Genomic DNA, 15157 nt, shown 5'->3' with positions numbered 1-15157 from the left:
GCCCTCCACCTCCTGCACCAAAAGCCTCCTCCCTACCTCTTCATTAAAAGTGTGGACCCCAAATATCCGGGGCCTTCGCTCAAACCTTTCAGATCTTTCCATGCAGGTTGCCACTGACAAACCAGACATTATCTGCCTAACAGAAACTTTCCTCTCCCAAGACGTGTCTGACTCCCAAGTATCTCTCCCTGGTTACTCCCTCTTACGGTATGACAGACCTGAGCCTCGTCCTGGTGGAGTGTGTTGCTCTCTTCATCAAAGACTCTATTCCTCACTCTCCCTGCACTGCTCTCACTCCCCCACACCCCCAGGAATACCTCTGGCTTCGGCTTCCCCTCCACTCCCACCTCATGTTTATATGTGTACTGTACCGTCCACCGAACAGTGATGACTCCATCTACACCTCACTCTCCGAAAACATGGACCATCTTCTATCTTCTCATCCAAACTCTCTCTTCCTCTTATGTGGCGACTTCAATTGTCATCACGCCAGTTGGCTAGGTGTGGGTACCTCTCTCACCTGCCATGGGACATCAGCAAAAAGCTTTCTGTGACTCATTGGGACTGACTCAATCGGTCAACTTCCCGACCCGGATCTCAACCAATGGTACTCCATCTCTTCTGGATCTGATTTTGACAAATTTCCCTGACAATATCTGCTGCTCTTCCTTCGCTCCAATTGGTTCTTCTGACCACGTCCTTATTAAAGTGGACATCTCTCTGGCTGTTATCAGAGAACCACCTCACCGCCGTCGAGTCTGGCATTTCACTCAAGCCGACTGGCAGGGTCTCCGAGCAGCCATCAAACTTACAGACTGGTCTCCCTATCACTACTTTCTCAAACATCAACTCATCCTGGGAATTCTTCCAAAGAAACTTGCTCTCCCTCATGCACAGATTTATCCCCTCTCGTGTTCAGTTGTCTTACCCTTCCTCCCGCCCTTGGTTTACTGAAGCTTGTGGCGAGGCAGTTGTCCTGAAACAACTTGCCTTTGCCTCATGGAAAGCAAACCCAACTGAGGGCAATCTCAGTTCTTTCCACAAAGCTCGGAACAAGTGTGTAGCTACCCTCAGGAGAGCCAGAAAACAACATCTTTCTCATCTCAAGTCTGAACTCTCAAACCTCTCTCTCCTCAAAATCCTGGTGGCGTTTAATCAAATCTGTTTCTGGTGTATGTGGTCCGTCCATCCCCTCCCTTACCTCAAATGGCCGCACTGCTGATTCCACACGTGATAAAGCTGAATGTCTAAACTCGGTGTTTGCAGCTAAATCTTGTGTCCCAAACCCATCACTATCTCTACCCACTTTACCCAGTCGCACCCAACTGTCCCTGGACTCTGTATCCTTTTCTCCTGACAAGGTGGAGAGCTTGCTTTCAAACCTCGAGTCAGATTCTGCAACCGGTCCAGACGGCATCAGCCCACGTGTCCTCAAAGCCTGCTCTTCTGCTCTTGCTCACCCTCTCTCTGTTCTATTCACCCTCTCATTTTCCCAAGGTCATCTGCCATGTGCTTGGAAATCTGCTAACATCACTGCCCTGCATAAAAAAGGTGCAAAAACAGATCCCTGTAACTATAGACCAATCAGCCTTCTCCCAATCATCAGCAAGGTTATGGAATCCATCATCGCTTCAGACATGAAATCCTTCCTCTTCTCCAATGGCTTGATTTCCAATCATCAATTTGTGGTTTCAGACCAGGTCACTCTACCCTAGATATGCTGCTACTGCTCTCCCATCAATGGATGGAGGTCCTCAATGCCAGACAGGAAATCCGGAGCCGTATCCCTGGACATATCACGTGCTTTTGACACAGTCTGGCACCCTGCCCTACTCACCAAACTCTCTTCCCATGGTATTCAAGGCCATCTCCACTCATGGCTCGCAGACTTCCTCTCCTGTCGCAGTCAACGTGTGGCCCTAAATGGAGTTCTTTCATCCCCTCTTCCTGTGCAGGCTGAGTTCCTCAAGGTAGCGTTCTGGGCCCTGTTCTTTTTTCTGGTTTTCATCAATGATCTCTCGGACTCTGGAAAATCCTCTATTTCTCTTTGCCGATGACTCAACCCTCTGCCGTACCATCTGTCATCCCTCAGACCGGCAAGCAGCAGCTTCTTCGCTCACTGCAGATCTGGATAAAATCACAAACTGGTCCAACACGTGGAACATGTCTTTCAATCCAGACAAATCTCACACTCTCACTATGTCTCTTCGAAAGGACCGTTTACAAAACCCCCCCATCCACTTTCTCAACAATCCTCTGGAAGAAGTCTTTTCTTTCAAGCTTCTGGGTCTCACTATCTGCCATGACCTTTCCTGAGACAGTCACATTTCCACCCTTGCCTCAAAAGCCACTCGCCGACTGGGACTCCTCCGTCGTGCAAAGTCCTTCCTCGGCCCTCTTGGGCTCCTGACCACTTACAAAGCTGTTGTCCGTAGCCTGATGGAGTACTGCTCTCCCCTCTGGGCTGGTGCTCCTGCCTCCCACCTTTCTCGACTTCACGCTGTCGAAACCAGGGCTTTTAAGATCATTGGCATCTCCCGCAATGAAGCTGAGTCTTTGGGCCTCTCACTCAATCACCGCAGGTTGGTCGGTGGTCTTTCTGTCTTCTACCGACTCCTCTCCAGCCTTGCCCCCCCTGCTCTCTCTGCGATTTGTCCCAACCACATTTCCACAGGGCGCTCAAGGTCCGCCAACAACCCCCTTCTGGTAAAACTACCAAAATCACGAATCACTGCTCATCTTCACTCTTTCATTCCTCTTTTTTCCCGCCTTTGGAATAAACTTCCTCACTCTATTCTTTCCCATTCTTCCCTTCAGGCTTTCAAAACAGCTGTTCACCACCACCTCTTATCTTCCCCATCCAAATCCTCGATCTTTTCTACCCCCGATAATCCACCCAAGCCCACTTCCTTCAATTCTCCTGCTTTCCTTCCTGAAAGTCCCTTTAATGTCCATCTTCCCCTCGCCATGTTCCCCGTCCCATCCCCATCCCTCTCCCTTCCACAGTTCACCTGTGTCTGTTCCCCAATGTTTTGTCCCTTCCACTCCCGCCCCTCTTGTCTCATGCCTCCTTGCTGTGAGTTGTGTGTTAGCTCTCATACGAGCCTCGACCAAGGTATACAAAAAAAAAAAAAAAAAAAAAAAAAAAAAAAAAAAGGGGGAGTGGGGGAGAGGAACAAATTAGTGAAGGTGAGCAGTGATCCTGGATTTAAGTTGTTTCACCAGAAAGGGGTTTGATAGTGGATCATGAGCCCTGAATAAACCTGAGATGGGAAGGGGGGGATGGTGGGGGTGGGACAAAGCACAAAAAGGACTGGGCCCAGAATACTGCCTTGGGGAACTCCAGGCTTAACAGTGAGAGGAGATGAAATTGGGACTAAAACTCTGATTGGCTGTGTGATGGTTAGTGCAATTTGATTGGCTAATGGAAAGATTGAATAATGTATTGTATACGTTTCTTAAAAGCTGAAATTCAAAATTTGATTCCATATTCGATCACAACTCACGACCTAAATGATGTCAAAATCCAGAATTAAATCGCAAAGAAAATTAGGAAAAATGGATTTTGCCTCAGATATGGTAATTGAACTAGAAGGGCACTCGTTAGAGCGCATACCTCCGCCATATAATACTTGATCCACGAGAACATATCAGACCCAATACATTTTATGAAATATCATGCTGTATATGGTTTTTGGCCTAATCTCTCAATGGTGAAGGAGGAGAGGAGGAGGAGATCGGGACCATACTCTGTGCAGAGCATTGGTACTGCTTAAGCAGTCTCCTTGGCTATTGGGCACAATCCTGGACAGGTTGCCACTCCGACACAGGACACCAACAAGCTGGCACTCATTTTGCCGACCTCGGAAGGATGACAGGCAGAGTTAACCCCACCTGGTATTAATTCAATAGCTGAGCAGGATTTGAACTTCGGACCCGAGGATCCAAAGCCCACCACCCAAACCATGAGGCCAACACCAGGCATAATGGTGAAGAATCCGTTTGAAGATTAAATAACCCTTATATCCAGATCTGAATTTGAATCTTCACCAAAATCGAATCAATACTTTGTCACAACCCCAACCTGTCCACCAAGTTTCATCTGAATCAGTCCACAACTTTTTTTTAAGATATCGTGATGTGTGTGTGTGTGTGTGTGTGTGTGTGTGTGTGTGTGTGTGTGTGTGTGTGTGTGTGTGTGTGTGTGTGTGTGTGTGTGTGTGTGTGTGTGTGTGTGTGTGTGTGTGTGTGTGTGTGTGTGTGTGTGTGTGTGTGTGTGTGTGTGTGTGTGTGTGTGTGTGTGTGTGTGTGTGTGTGTGTGTGTGTGTGTGTGTATATATATATATATATATATATATATATATATATATATATATATATATATATATATATATATATATATATATATATCGGTTTTGCCCCATCTCTCAATGGTGAAGAATCACTGAAAAAAAAAAAAAAAAAAAATCACATTCAGATCCATATCTGGATCTTCACCAAAATCAAATGAGTTAGTCCTTGGTACAGACCCAACCTATCCACAAAATTTCATCCTGATCCATCCACAACTTTTTGAGATATCCTGTACACAAACATAGGGGGTGAAAACATAACCTCCTTTACCTTTGGTGGCAGAGGTAACAGCCTCCCATCTTCTATACTAATGTCAGTGTGTGTCAGTCCTTCCATCTCCTCCATAACTCCAAAACCACGAAACCTTGCAAGCATACTCAAGGAACACCAAGGTAGTGCAAGAATGAAAACTGGGTGCTTGGGTTAACTTAAACATCCCTTTCGAAGAAAATTAATTGCCTTATTTAATTATCCTTTATCAAGGCTCATCTTGGTCACCTCTCTGGGGTCTAAATTCACCATTGTTTTTTTGGCCTGCTCAACAAAGCCTCGACTTGGAACAGGCTGCAACGGTTTTTTTGTCCTCCCCCGCCGCCCTCAACTTTTCTCCATCATATCTATAAATCACTGGATACATTGCGACACTTATAAACAGCGGGAGACACCAGCATGCGTAGAGTTGTTTCATTTTTGCACGTGCCATAACCTCGAGAATCTCTTAATCGAGACAAATTTCAAAATTTCAACTTCTTAATTCACCTCAGCACCTCAGTTCAGACTGATTTGAAAAAAATAAAAATAATTAAAAACAATCAAAAAGATTAAAAAAAAATTAAAAAATTAAAAAAAAAACAGAACGCGTTCCTTTGTCCAATTCGGACATTGCTTTACATTCCGGGAGTCTCCATATGCACGGTGTTTATATGACTGATCAGCGATTGCCAATCGCTTGCCAAGCCACCCATTCCTTAACCGTTGTTTGAGTGCTAGCTTGTAGTGTTGTCGATAGTAGAAAAATCGTGCAAATTATGATACAAGTGTTGTAGACTTCCCGCCCGCCGGCGTGCGAACGACCGCATCGAACCAATAGCGGTCGCTTTGCCCACTGAACGGACAATCCAGTCGTGACTTTCTGGAACAACGCTAGAAACCAGTCACGGGTGGGTTTTTAATCCCACCACAACCTTGTCCGCACTCGACCCGCGCTACAGGGTCCGATCGCCAAATCTTCGATTTACCTAATTATTCGCGCAGGTAGGTTACCGAGAGATTGTACCTCAACGGGACCGCTTGGAAACGAGCCGCTTAAGCTGCTCGCTTCCTTTTGGGATAACCGAGCGGGGTATTATCGCGCAGTCCCTTCCAGTCGATGCGTCGCTTCCCCGAGGAACCACCTCCCGCGCTTCTCAACACGTGCTGGTGAGACGAGGCGCCGAACCTTCCCGTCAATGCGTCGCTTCCCCGAGGAACCACCTGCACGAAGAGGTCGATGAGTCACACCAAGCCGGGAACCAAAATGGAGAACAAAGAGCTCCACGAACCAAGAAGAAGAAGCAACCACTCGCAGCTCGAGCCGAGCGACCAGCTTAACTTCCTTCCAAACAGGGCAGCTTGAAGCAAAAAGCTCTCCCGAGCCAAGCAGAAGCTGAAGCTCACGGAACCGTCAAAGCCCAGAGCCTCCAAAAAAGCCTCCTCCTGAGTCAGGCCTCAGCCGAAGCTCACTGAGCCAGCCGAAGCAAAAAGCTTCCGAAAGCCTCAAACCTAACGCAAGCCAACCAGGACCCGACGGCTGAACGACTCCCCTCAACTCCCTTCTCCAACTCTGCCCTTCCAACTCTGCCCACTCCAACTCTATTCCTGAACAAAAGAAAGATCCCCTCTTATCCTTCTCCGCCCCCCCCCTCCTCCACGCCCGGCGTGACATGCCCTCGTGATCCATCCCCCCCCCTCCCCGCTCAACCGCGGGTGGGAGGGAGTTGTTGACATCACGAGTCACGGGCCGGCAGGGTTCTTCCTCTTCGCAGAAGAGGGGGAGGGATGTCTCCATTGTTCGTTCCCTAACTATTAAATCGATTTCTGAACATTTAAACAATGAAAGGTGAGCTATCTTGGGAACAAGCACTTATCGGCATAGCTGACTAATGGAACCTGTATGTTGTGTGCAATCGAATTCCCAAATTCGTAACACAAGGAAGTCACTGGATGCTGTGTCTCCATGTTGTCATGAAGAAGCAGACACTCGAATATTTGTACACGCCAGGGATGCAACGATGAACGGTAGCAAGTCCATTATCATTAAGGCTAATGACACGGACGTACTAGTCATAGCAATATCTGTACTGCCATCCTTGCAGAAACTAGGTCTTGAGAACATGTGGATTGCCTTTGGCCAAAGAGCCAATGTGCGATGGATTCCAGTCCATGAGGTAGTTTCTGCAATAGGGCCTGAGAAAGCAAGAGGGATCCCAGACTTCCATGCATTCACTGGATGTGACGTCGTGTCTGCCTTCCGCGGTAAAGGGAAGAAAACTGCATGGCAGACTTGGAACGTCTTTGATGAAGTTTCTGAAACATTCACCAATCTCAGCCAGCATCCATCATTGATTCGTGATCTTGACTCTTTTGAAGTTTTCTTTTTTTTTTTTCAAATTTTTCAAAATTTGGATTTTCAAATGGCCAATCAAGCAGATTTGATTAGAATCCCCTGGAGAACAAATGTGCCAAATTTGACGCTTGCATCATTTGCACGATTCCTCTCAAAAATTGCTATTATCTGCCCCACTATTGAGGGCTTAAGCCAATTGGCGAGCGCTCTACAAGCTGCTTGATTGGTCATTTCCAAGCCCTGGTCATTCATGGCAAAAAAAGTATTCGAACTGTTCCTGAATATATTGATCGACTTGAACAAAGTTCTTGCCCGACTCGCATCGTCGTGCAGTGACTCGCTCGCTGAAAATGCACAATTTTATTTTACACTGTCTTACTTCCCCTTTTTATACAATCGACTTTCACAATACTGTTACGAATCTGGAACCCATTGCACACAACAGCCAGAGTCCTTATAGATCAGTTATATCGGTAAGTATGTGTTTCTAGTTGGGGTCCCATCCCTTGTTTAATGGGTAATTAAATATACGTGCGCTGTGAAGTTGTTTTATAGTCAGGTCTTTAAATCCTTAGATCCAATAAACCAACCACCCTGCCATTCCCATTCACAACTCCTCCACTGAACTAGCACTTTACCAGGCTGCCCTTGCTGTTCAGTTGGAGCGCACAGCCCATTAACAAACCTGATCCCTGTCCAACCAAGTGCGGACAGAGCGTCCGACACCGATGCTCCGCCCAGCTCACGGAGTGGATAAAAAGACCAGGCTCCCTTTGGAGTGTGGGTGTTCGTGTTGGCGTCGGAGCCCAAGGATAATCACTTGCTTCGCCTGCCTTACCGCCTCCTTGCTTGTTTTTGCCATCCGGATCGTGCTGGCGTCTGCCGCTCCACTCCTAGTGCCTTCGTCCTTGACGCCACGTGAAAGCTGCGGGTTTGAGTCCCGCCACTGAGCCGGATCGTCGAAGACCGCATGAGGCGGACAGGTCCAAGCACAGGCTCTGGCCTCCAGCTCACCTTTCCTCGAGCTGGAAGCCTTCAATAAAGACCCGACGGGGTCCGTTTATTTTGGGTGTGGGTCTGTGTGTGGGCCCCGTCTCTTAAAGGTCCCCTGACACGCAAAAGTACTGAAATTTCATTTATACATGTCCTATCGGAGTTTTTCATCGTGATTTCAGATCTGACAATGTTTTTTCACAATACTCATTCTGTAAAATATAAAATTAAACAAGTGAAATCCTTCAATACAGCACGTGTGGTGAAGCAAATGAGTACACTCATGTTAAAATATGAAATTTATGCTTTTTCAGTTGAAAAACAATTTTAAAAAAGCGTACTTAATATTTGAAATGTAAAAATCTTGTTATTATTGTGATAAGCATATATATATAACAGAAGGAATGAAATTGTTCGATACAGCGTGGCAGGAGGCCGCAAAAGAATGATAGCATAGGAAGAAATTAGCTTTCAGCATTCGGCGATCGGTGCGAAATGCGATGGTGGGCGGAAATGACGTCTTTCGGCGCGAAATGCGATGGCAGGCAGAAATGACGTCTTTCGTTCGTTCGTAAATGAGAGGGGCGCATTTTTTTTCCCATCAAGCAACAATAAATTAAATGGTATTCACATATATAACACATTAGTTTCACAAATTTCCATTGAAATACTCGGGTATTTCCGTCAATTCTCGCTATTGCCGTCTAGGTTATGCACTGCATCTACCGGACGACCATCATTGGCCGTCTTGAGGCACGTGGGGGGGGGGGGGGGGACAGGGGACACCAGAGTGTGGTAGACACCGGGGACATTTCAAACTCGGTGCAATTGTATACAGCGTACGCGCTGTAAAAAAACAAACCTCTTCGGGAACGCCCCTAAAAATTCTCCTGAGTTACTTAACGTCTCCGAGCATTTATAAGCAATGCAATGTACGCAGCGATTCATCACTACGACAGGCATTCGATAACATGATTGAGGAAAGTAAAAGGAAAAAAAAATAAAAACTTTATCGTTAAGAAATCGTTGCGGCCTATTCCAAGTCAAGGTGAGGTTGAGCAGGCCAAAAAACATGGCGGCTTCAGACCCCAGCGAGGTTACCCAGGAAACTCAAGACCCCAGAGAGAGAGTCGACCGAGGATGCGCCTGATAAAGGATGTAATTAAATAAGGCAGTTAATTATCTACAAAAGGGGGGTGTTTAATTAACCCAAACACCCAATTTTCATTCTTGTACTTCCTTGGAGTTTTCTTCGTATGCATGCAAAGTTTCAGGCTGCTAGGTTTTATGGTTTTGGAGTCATGGAGTGGTGGAGTATTGCAGGAGAAACACCGACACCCATCAGTACAAGATAGGATATTGATAATTTCCTCACTGAACCAGCGAGAAGGTAAAAAGGTATCGTTACCTGAGCGATTATTACCAACCTACGGTCGTTTGTCCGTGCTCTATCCTCGTTAAATGATGAGCGAACGGCAAAAGTACGTACGTGGTCAACGAAAAAGAAGAGCAAGAAAAGCATTTTCCAAACGGTCGTGTTCGTCGACTTCACGACAACTTCTTTTCAATCATTTCATCCAAAACTACCGCCCCTCCACGATGAGATAAACAGCTGTTCGCACGAACGACGGACAGCGTCCGCAAGCGCAGAGAGGCCTTCGTGGCCTAACAATCCCAATTTACCTTCGCGAATAAATCTGCGCCGGTATCGCAGGGAGAGTATCCCGGGTCCTCGAGGTCCGAAGGTGCCGCTTCCGCGGGTCGTTCCGAATCTCTGGAGTCGGGAGCCGCCATCTCAGCGCGTCCTTCCACCTGTTCCTCCTCCGAGGAGCTCTCAATTACAATAACATCCGAGCCGTGCAACGCCATCGTAGCGCCAATCACTTCAGTCCTCCACGATTTCCAAGCGCTATATCGTCTTTTTTCCGTAAACTGTCACTTCACGGAAGTTTGAACGTCCGTCCGATAAAACAGCCGCGTTCGCCATCGCACCAACACCGCAATATACAATTTTGTTTTCAATCACGATTTGATTTAAGGGACTATTAAGAGCGCTGTGGCGGTACACCACCGACGAAACCGCCGCCGTTACACCGCTCCAGTCAATACAATCCGATGGCGGAAATCTAAAAGGTATTGGTTCAAAGTCTGTCAGAACGAGAATTTCAGAAAAACTAAAACGACTGCGCCGTTTAATCTGCGTGTGATTTATATTAAAGGTCAAAAAACACCCGAAGAATCATTTTTAATCAGATGATAATCCTGTGACGAGGATGCTTCTCGCAAACACCAAAGGTGAACGCGTCACTCCCTTCAGCGATGAGCCTTCGGAACGACGCGAGAAAGCCTGTGAGGCGGAGAGCCCCCCGGGCATTAGACGGCCCATTCACAGGGCCGGGGAGGAAGGGGAACGGCATCTGGCGTAAGGAGAGTGTTTCCCAGCTTTCCCTCCCCCCCTCGTTCCCGGAGATGAAGTTCCTCACTGGGGAGGGGGTTTGGACTTTGATTTGACATTATTTTGATGGGTTTTTTTGTCGAATTGATTTATGGCCGGCCTATTGTTTACTTTTATTGTTCTTTTTACTTGTTTGATTATATTACCTCCGCCACCAAAGGTGGAAGGACGTTATGTTTTTACCCCTGTCTGTCTGTTTGTTTGTTTGATTGTTTTTTCTTGTCTGTGTGCAGGATATCTCAAAAAAAGTTGTGCACGGATCCGGATGAAACCTGGTGGGCAGGTTGGGTGTGTGACGAGGACGAACTGGTTCGATTTTGGTGAAGATCCGAATCCGGATCCGCATATGAGAATTGTTTCATTTTTTAAGTGATTCTTCACCATTGAGAGTCGTAGGGCCAAAATCGATATATGGCATGATATCTCAAAAATGTATTGGGACAAGCCGGGAGGCGACGATGGTTCGCGGGCATTATTGAACAAGGACAAATGTGTCCAAGAGCAGCGTCCGAAAGGTTTTGTCGGCTATAAAAAAACAACAAAACTAGAACAGGTACTCATAGAGCGCATACCTTCGCCGCCACTACTTTTTTTGTTCTTGGTATGAGTGTGGGGAACTGGTTTCATATGAATGGTCTTATGACACAAACCACATATCTATAATGTCATGACCCCCCCCCCGACTTCCGGGGGCTACGGACTAAACAACAATCAACTCACATCGTTTTGGCGAGTCTTCACTCGCAAGCTCGGTGAATACAACGTTTCAACAAGAGAAGGTAATCTCGTTTGATGCTGGTTTCATGCAAATCGAATAAGAATTGACTGAGTTATGCCGAAAACCGCATATTTTTCAAGGGCGTGACCCCCCCCCCTCGACATTTTATCCCAACCAGTGACGTGTTATGACGTCATTGTGTCACAAGATTGGGCATTAAATTCTGAACATTTTGGTGCTGGGTTCATGTAAAGCGGACAAGAATTGACCGCGTTATGACAAAAACCGCATATTTTTCAAGGTCGTGACCCCCCTGACCTTTGACCCCTAACCGGTAACAAGAGTATGGGCGTCATTGTGTCATATTGCATATCACAAGATGAGGCGTTGAATTCTGAACATTTTGGCGTTAGTTGCACGCAAATTGAATAAAAATTGACCGTGTTATCGTAAAAAGATGATTTTGACCTTTTCGTGACCTTGACCTTGACCTTTGACCCGAACGATCACAAAATCTAATCGAATGCTTCCTGGCTAATAACCAATCATCCCACCAAATTTCATGCAATTCGGTTTAATACTTTTTGAGTTATACGAATCACAAGATTACAAATAAATAAATAAATAAATAAATAAATACACGCCGACCAAAACATAACCTTTCGCAGAATGCGAAGGTAAAAAAAACAACAACTTCCGATATTTTGTCACGTGCCTTGATTAAGCCAATAGCGAGACCCGTCATAGTGTATTTACGAAATATAGTGTATTTACCAAATAAATAATGTATTTACGAATTTACAATACATAAAATGGAATAATCTTTAAATAGTAACATGAACTTTTCGAAACTTAAAAGCAAATGTCCGAATATATTTAAAAGTTCATGATAGACACTCTCAAAAGGCACCCTCAATGCGAGGATGTGTACAAGTGCTTAGTATTTAAGGAGATCCGGATCATGTATATAAAAGAGCCGAGTCCGAATATAAAGATTTTGTTCTTCACAAGAAGAAGAAGCGCCGAGCGTTCTTAGAGCAGCATTCACGCTGCTAACAATGCCACGATAGGTACGATTGAGTTCGTGGAAGCTTTTGAGGAAGCCCTTTCATAAAAACCTATCTCTTCCGTCAAACTTGACCAAATCAAATCGGATTTTTTTATGTGTTGTACTTATGGACATTATGCACAGCTTCTAGGAAATGAAATTGCGAGAAAAATATATAAATAAAAAGTTCAAGTGGGCGTGGCTCCGCCCCCAAGGGGCGTGGGATGTCCCTCATACAAAAAGACACAACTAGACCATGATATCTAGCTTGTGTCCAAGTTTCAACAAGATCGCATCAAACGTCACGAAGCTATGCTATGGAGAGAGTCACAAACAGACAGACAGACACACAGACACAACGAAAATAGTGGTCACTGCTGGCGCCCACGAACCAATTGATACATTCTCGTGGATGACGCATTGCAGGATGGAGGTATGTTCTCTACCGAGTGCCCGTCTAGTTAATATTGTGGTTTATTTGTTTGTTTTTTTATTCTGGTTTTGATTTCTGGCTTGATGGTTGTTTTATTAACCTTTTTTTTTGAAAAAAAATAATGAAAAAGTCAGAGCCATAAAATGACCTTCAATGATGATGTTCATCTGGCTGTGCCAAACATACTTGCAGCAAACATCACCATCATCACCGAGTACTTATTTTGAAATATGACTGCATGTAACAAGGAAATTTTCATGCCATGAACATCACAAAATTCAAACTTCCTTCCAAGCTCGCCTTATTCTGTAGCCAAAGTCTGCCAGCTTTAACTGGTGATAAGCCTGGTATTCGCTCGTGGTTAGGGTGGCTGGCTTAGGATCTTAGGGTCCTGAGTTTGAGCCCCGTTGGCTGCTGAATTTACATCAGGTGGGGTTGACTCAGCCTGTCATCCTCCTGAGGTTGACAAAATAAGTACCAGTGTAGGGGCACAACATCAGCGGCATAGCTACGCTTACAAGAAATGATCGCTACCCGGCAGCCACGCTGACATACGCAAGAGCAGAACAGAACTGGCGATAACGGTGCAATAATTTCAGATCCACATGAAACAATTAAGAGCAATCAGAGATTGCAAACCCTCGCTCGGACCTTTGTGTGTTGTTGTTTTTTTTGTACTGTCTATGTGCTGGTATGTTTGAGATAAGCCCAAGGGAGTGTCGAAGACACAGCGTAGGCTTTATTCATCAAGAGCAGGACAACCTGTAACAACAGAGATGCAAACCTAAACTTGACGCATAAAACAACAGAATTTTAAACTCTCAGTCAATTATGATCACAGCTATTAGTGGGCCTACCATAGTTGATTCTGCGACTATTAAGACACACAATTGTCCATACAGCATCCATCTTGAATATTCCAGTGAACTATGGGTAATAGAAGGAAGGATCTTTGGCTTACAGTGCAGGGGACCTGAAATGACAATCTATGACATCTCCCCCTCTGAAAAAAGAAAACTCGTCACCCCTACAGATCTCGGCGATCAGGTGGTTTTCTGTTATGCTCAGATCTGCGCAGTGGAGGCACATCAGGAACATTCATTCTTAGTTGTACTTCCAACATCTGAGACACCGGCAGAATCTTCATGACTAATCCTGAGCTGATTATGTGGTATAACCCCCACACCCCCTCCCATCCCCCCGGTTGCGTCCGTGACCAGTCCAGGTGGTTTATGGACAGGAGGATCTATGTCACCAGAATTTTGGATCTTACCATGTGGTGCCAAGTCATACAGAGCCACAGTTGTTCAAGTTTATTTCCACAATCATCAATAAAATACAAAAATTATTAATGAAGACAATATGAATATAAAGTGACGTGGAGGAGTCAATGTTAAAAGCCAGAGTGTGTGTGTGTTTTTTGTGTGTGTGCGTGTGCGTGTGCGTGTGCGTGTGCGTGTGCGTGTGCACGTGTGAGTGATATACTGTATATGTATATATATGATATACCTATACAGTGATATACTGTATATGTATGTATATGATATACCTATACAGTGATATACTGTATATGTATGTATATGATATACCTATACAGTGATATACTGTATATGTATGTATATATACATATATATATATATATATATATATATATATATATATACATATATATATATATATGTTGTTCATTTTTCGGCTGCTCCCATTAGGGGTCGCCACAGCGGATCATCCGTTATGATCCGCATACTGATTTGGCACAGGTTTTACGCCGGATGCCCTTCCTGACGCAACCCTGGTCGCCTCTTACGACACAGGGATCAGGATTTGGGTTTCGCCATGATTCTGGGCTGCTCTACACCCTGCCCAGTGCAGAGCCCCCGTCCTCAAGCGATCCTCCAACCCAAGCCTCCGAGTAGCCGGATTACAGGCGCACGCCACTACGCCCGGTATATATATATATATATATATATATATATATATATATATATATATATATGTATATATATATATATATATATATATATATATATATATATATATATATATATATATCTTCTTCTTCTTCTTTCGGCTGCTCCCGTTAGGGGTCGCCACAGCGGATCATCCGTATGATCCGCATAGTGATTTGGCACATGTTTTACGCCGGATGCCCTTCCTGACGCAACCCTGGTCGCCTCTTACGACACAGGGATATGGTACACCTATTTTAACCGGGGTATACACCGGCCCAGTATACTGGTACTCATTTCGCCGACCTCGGAAGGATGACAGGCTGAGTCAACCCCTGGTGTATTAATTCAGTGGCTCAACGGGGCTTGAACTCAGGACCTCTTGGATCCCAAGCCGCTGCCCTAACCACTGCGCCAACACCAGGCTATATATATATATATATATATATATATATATATATATATATATATATATATATATATATATATATATATATATATATATATATATATATATATTGTTGTGGTTACCAAATTCGCAAACCACCATTCAGGTCCCTTAGGTGAGATATCTCGGTAAGTATATGTGTAGTTAGGCCCAAA

General features: G+C 45.1%; 1 protein-coding gene across 6 annotated transcripts in view; it reads right to left on the bottom strand.

Annotated features, from left to right (window-relative positions):
* Nucleotides 1–10024, bottom strand: part of LOC147035597 (uncharacterized) — a 203559-nt gene extending 193535 nt beyond the window's left edge. For 5 of the 6 annotated variants that reach the window (XM_085844903.1, XM_085844912.1, XM_085844928.1 and 2 more), the window contains exon 1: nucleotides 9635–10023. In XM_085844903.1, coding sequence (XP_085701029.1) covers nucleotides 9635–9820 — 186 coding nt within the window. In that variant the 5' untranslated portion in view covers nucleotides 9821–10023. Of the gene's footprint in view, nucleotides 1–9634 lie in introns of all 6 variants that reach the window. The other variant, XM_085844919.1, reaches the window with a different exon arrangement.
* Between the last annotated feature and the right edge of the window lie 5133 nt (nucleotides 10025–15157).

This window comes from Eptatretus burgeri, chromosome 1 (genome assembly GCF_056783735.1).
Source record: "Eptatretus burgeri isolate ZD-2024b chromosome 1, Ebu_testis_v1, whole genome shotgun sequence".
NCBI classification, from domain to species: Eukaryota; Metazoa; Chordata; class Myxini; order Myxiniformes; family Myxinidae; genus Eptatretus; species Eptatretus burgeri.
The sequence above is the reverse complement of the archived record's forward strand: the minus strand, read 5'-3'. Positions and strand labels throughout refer to the sequence as shown.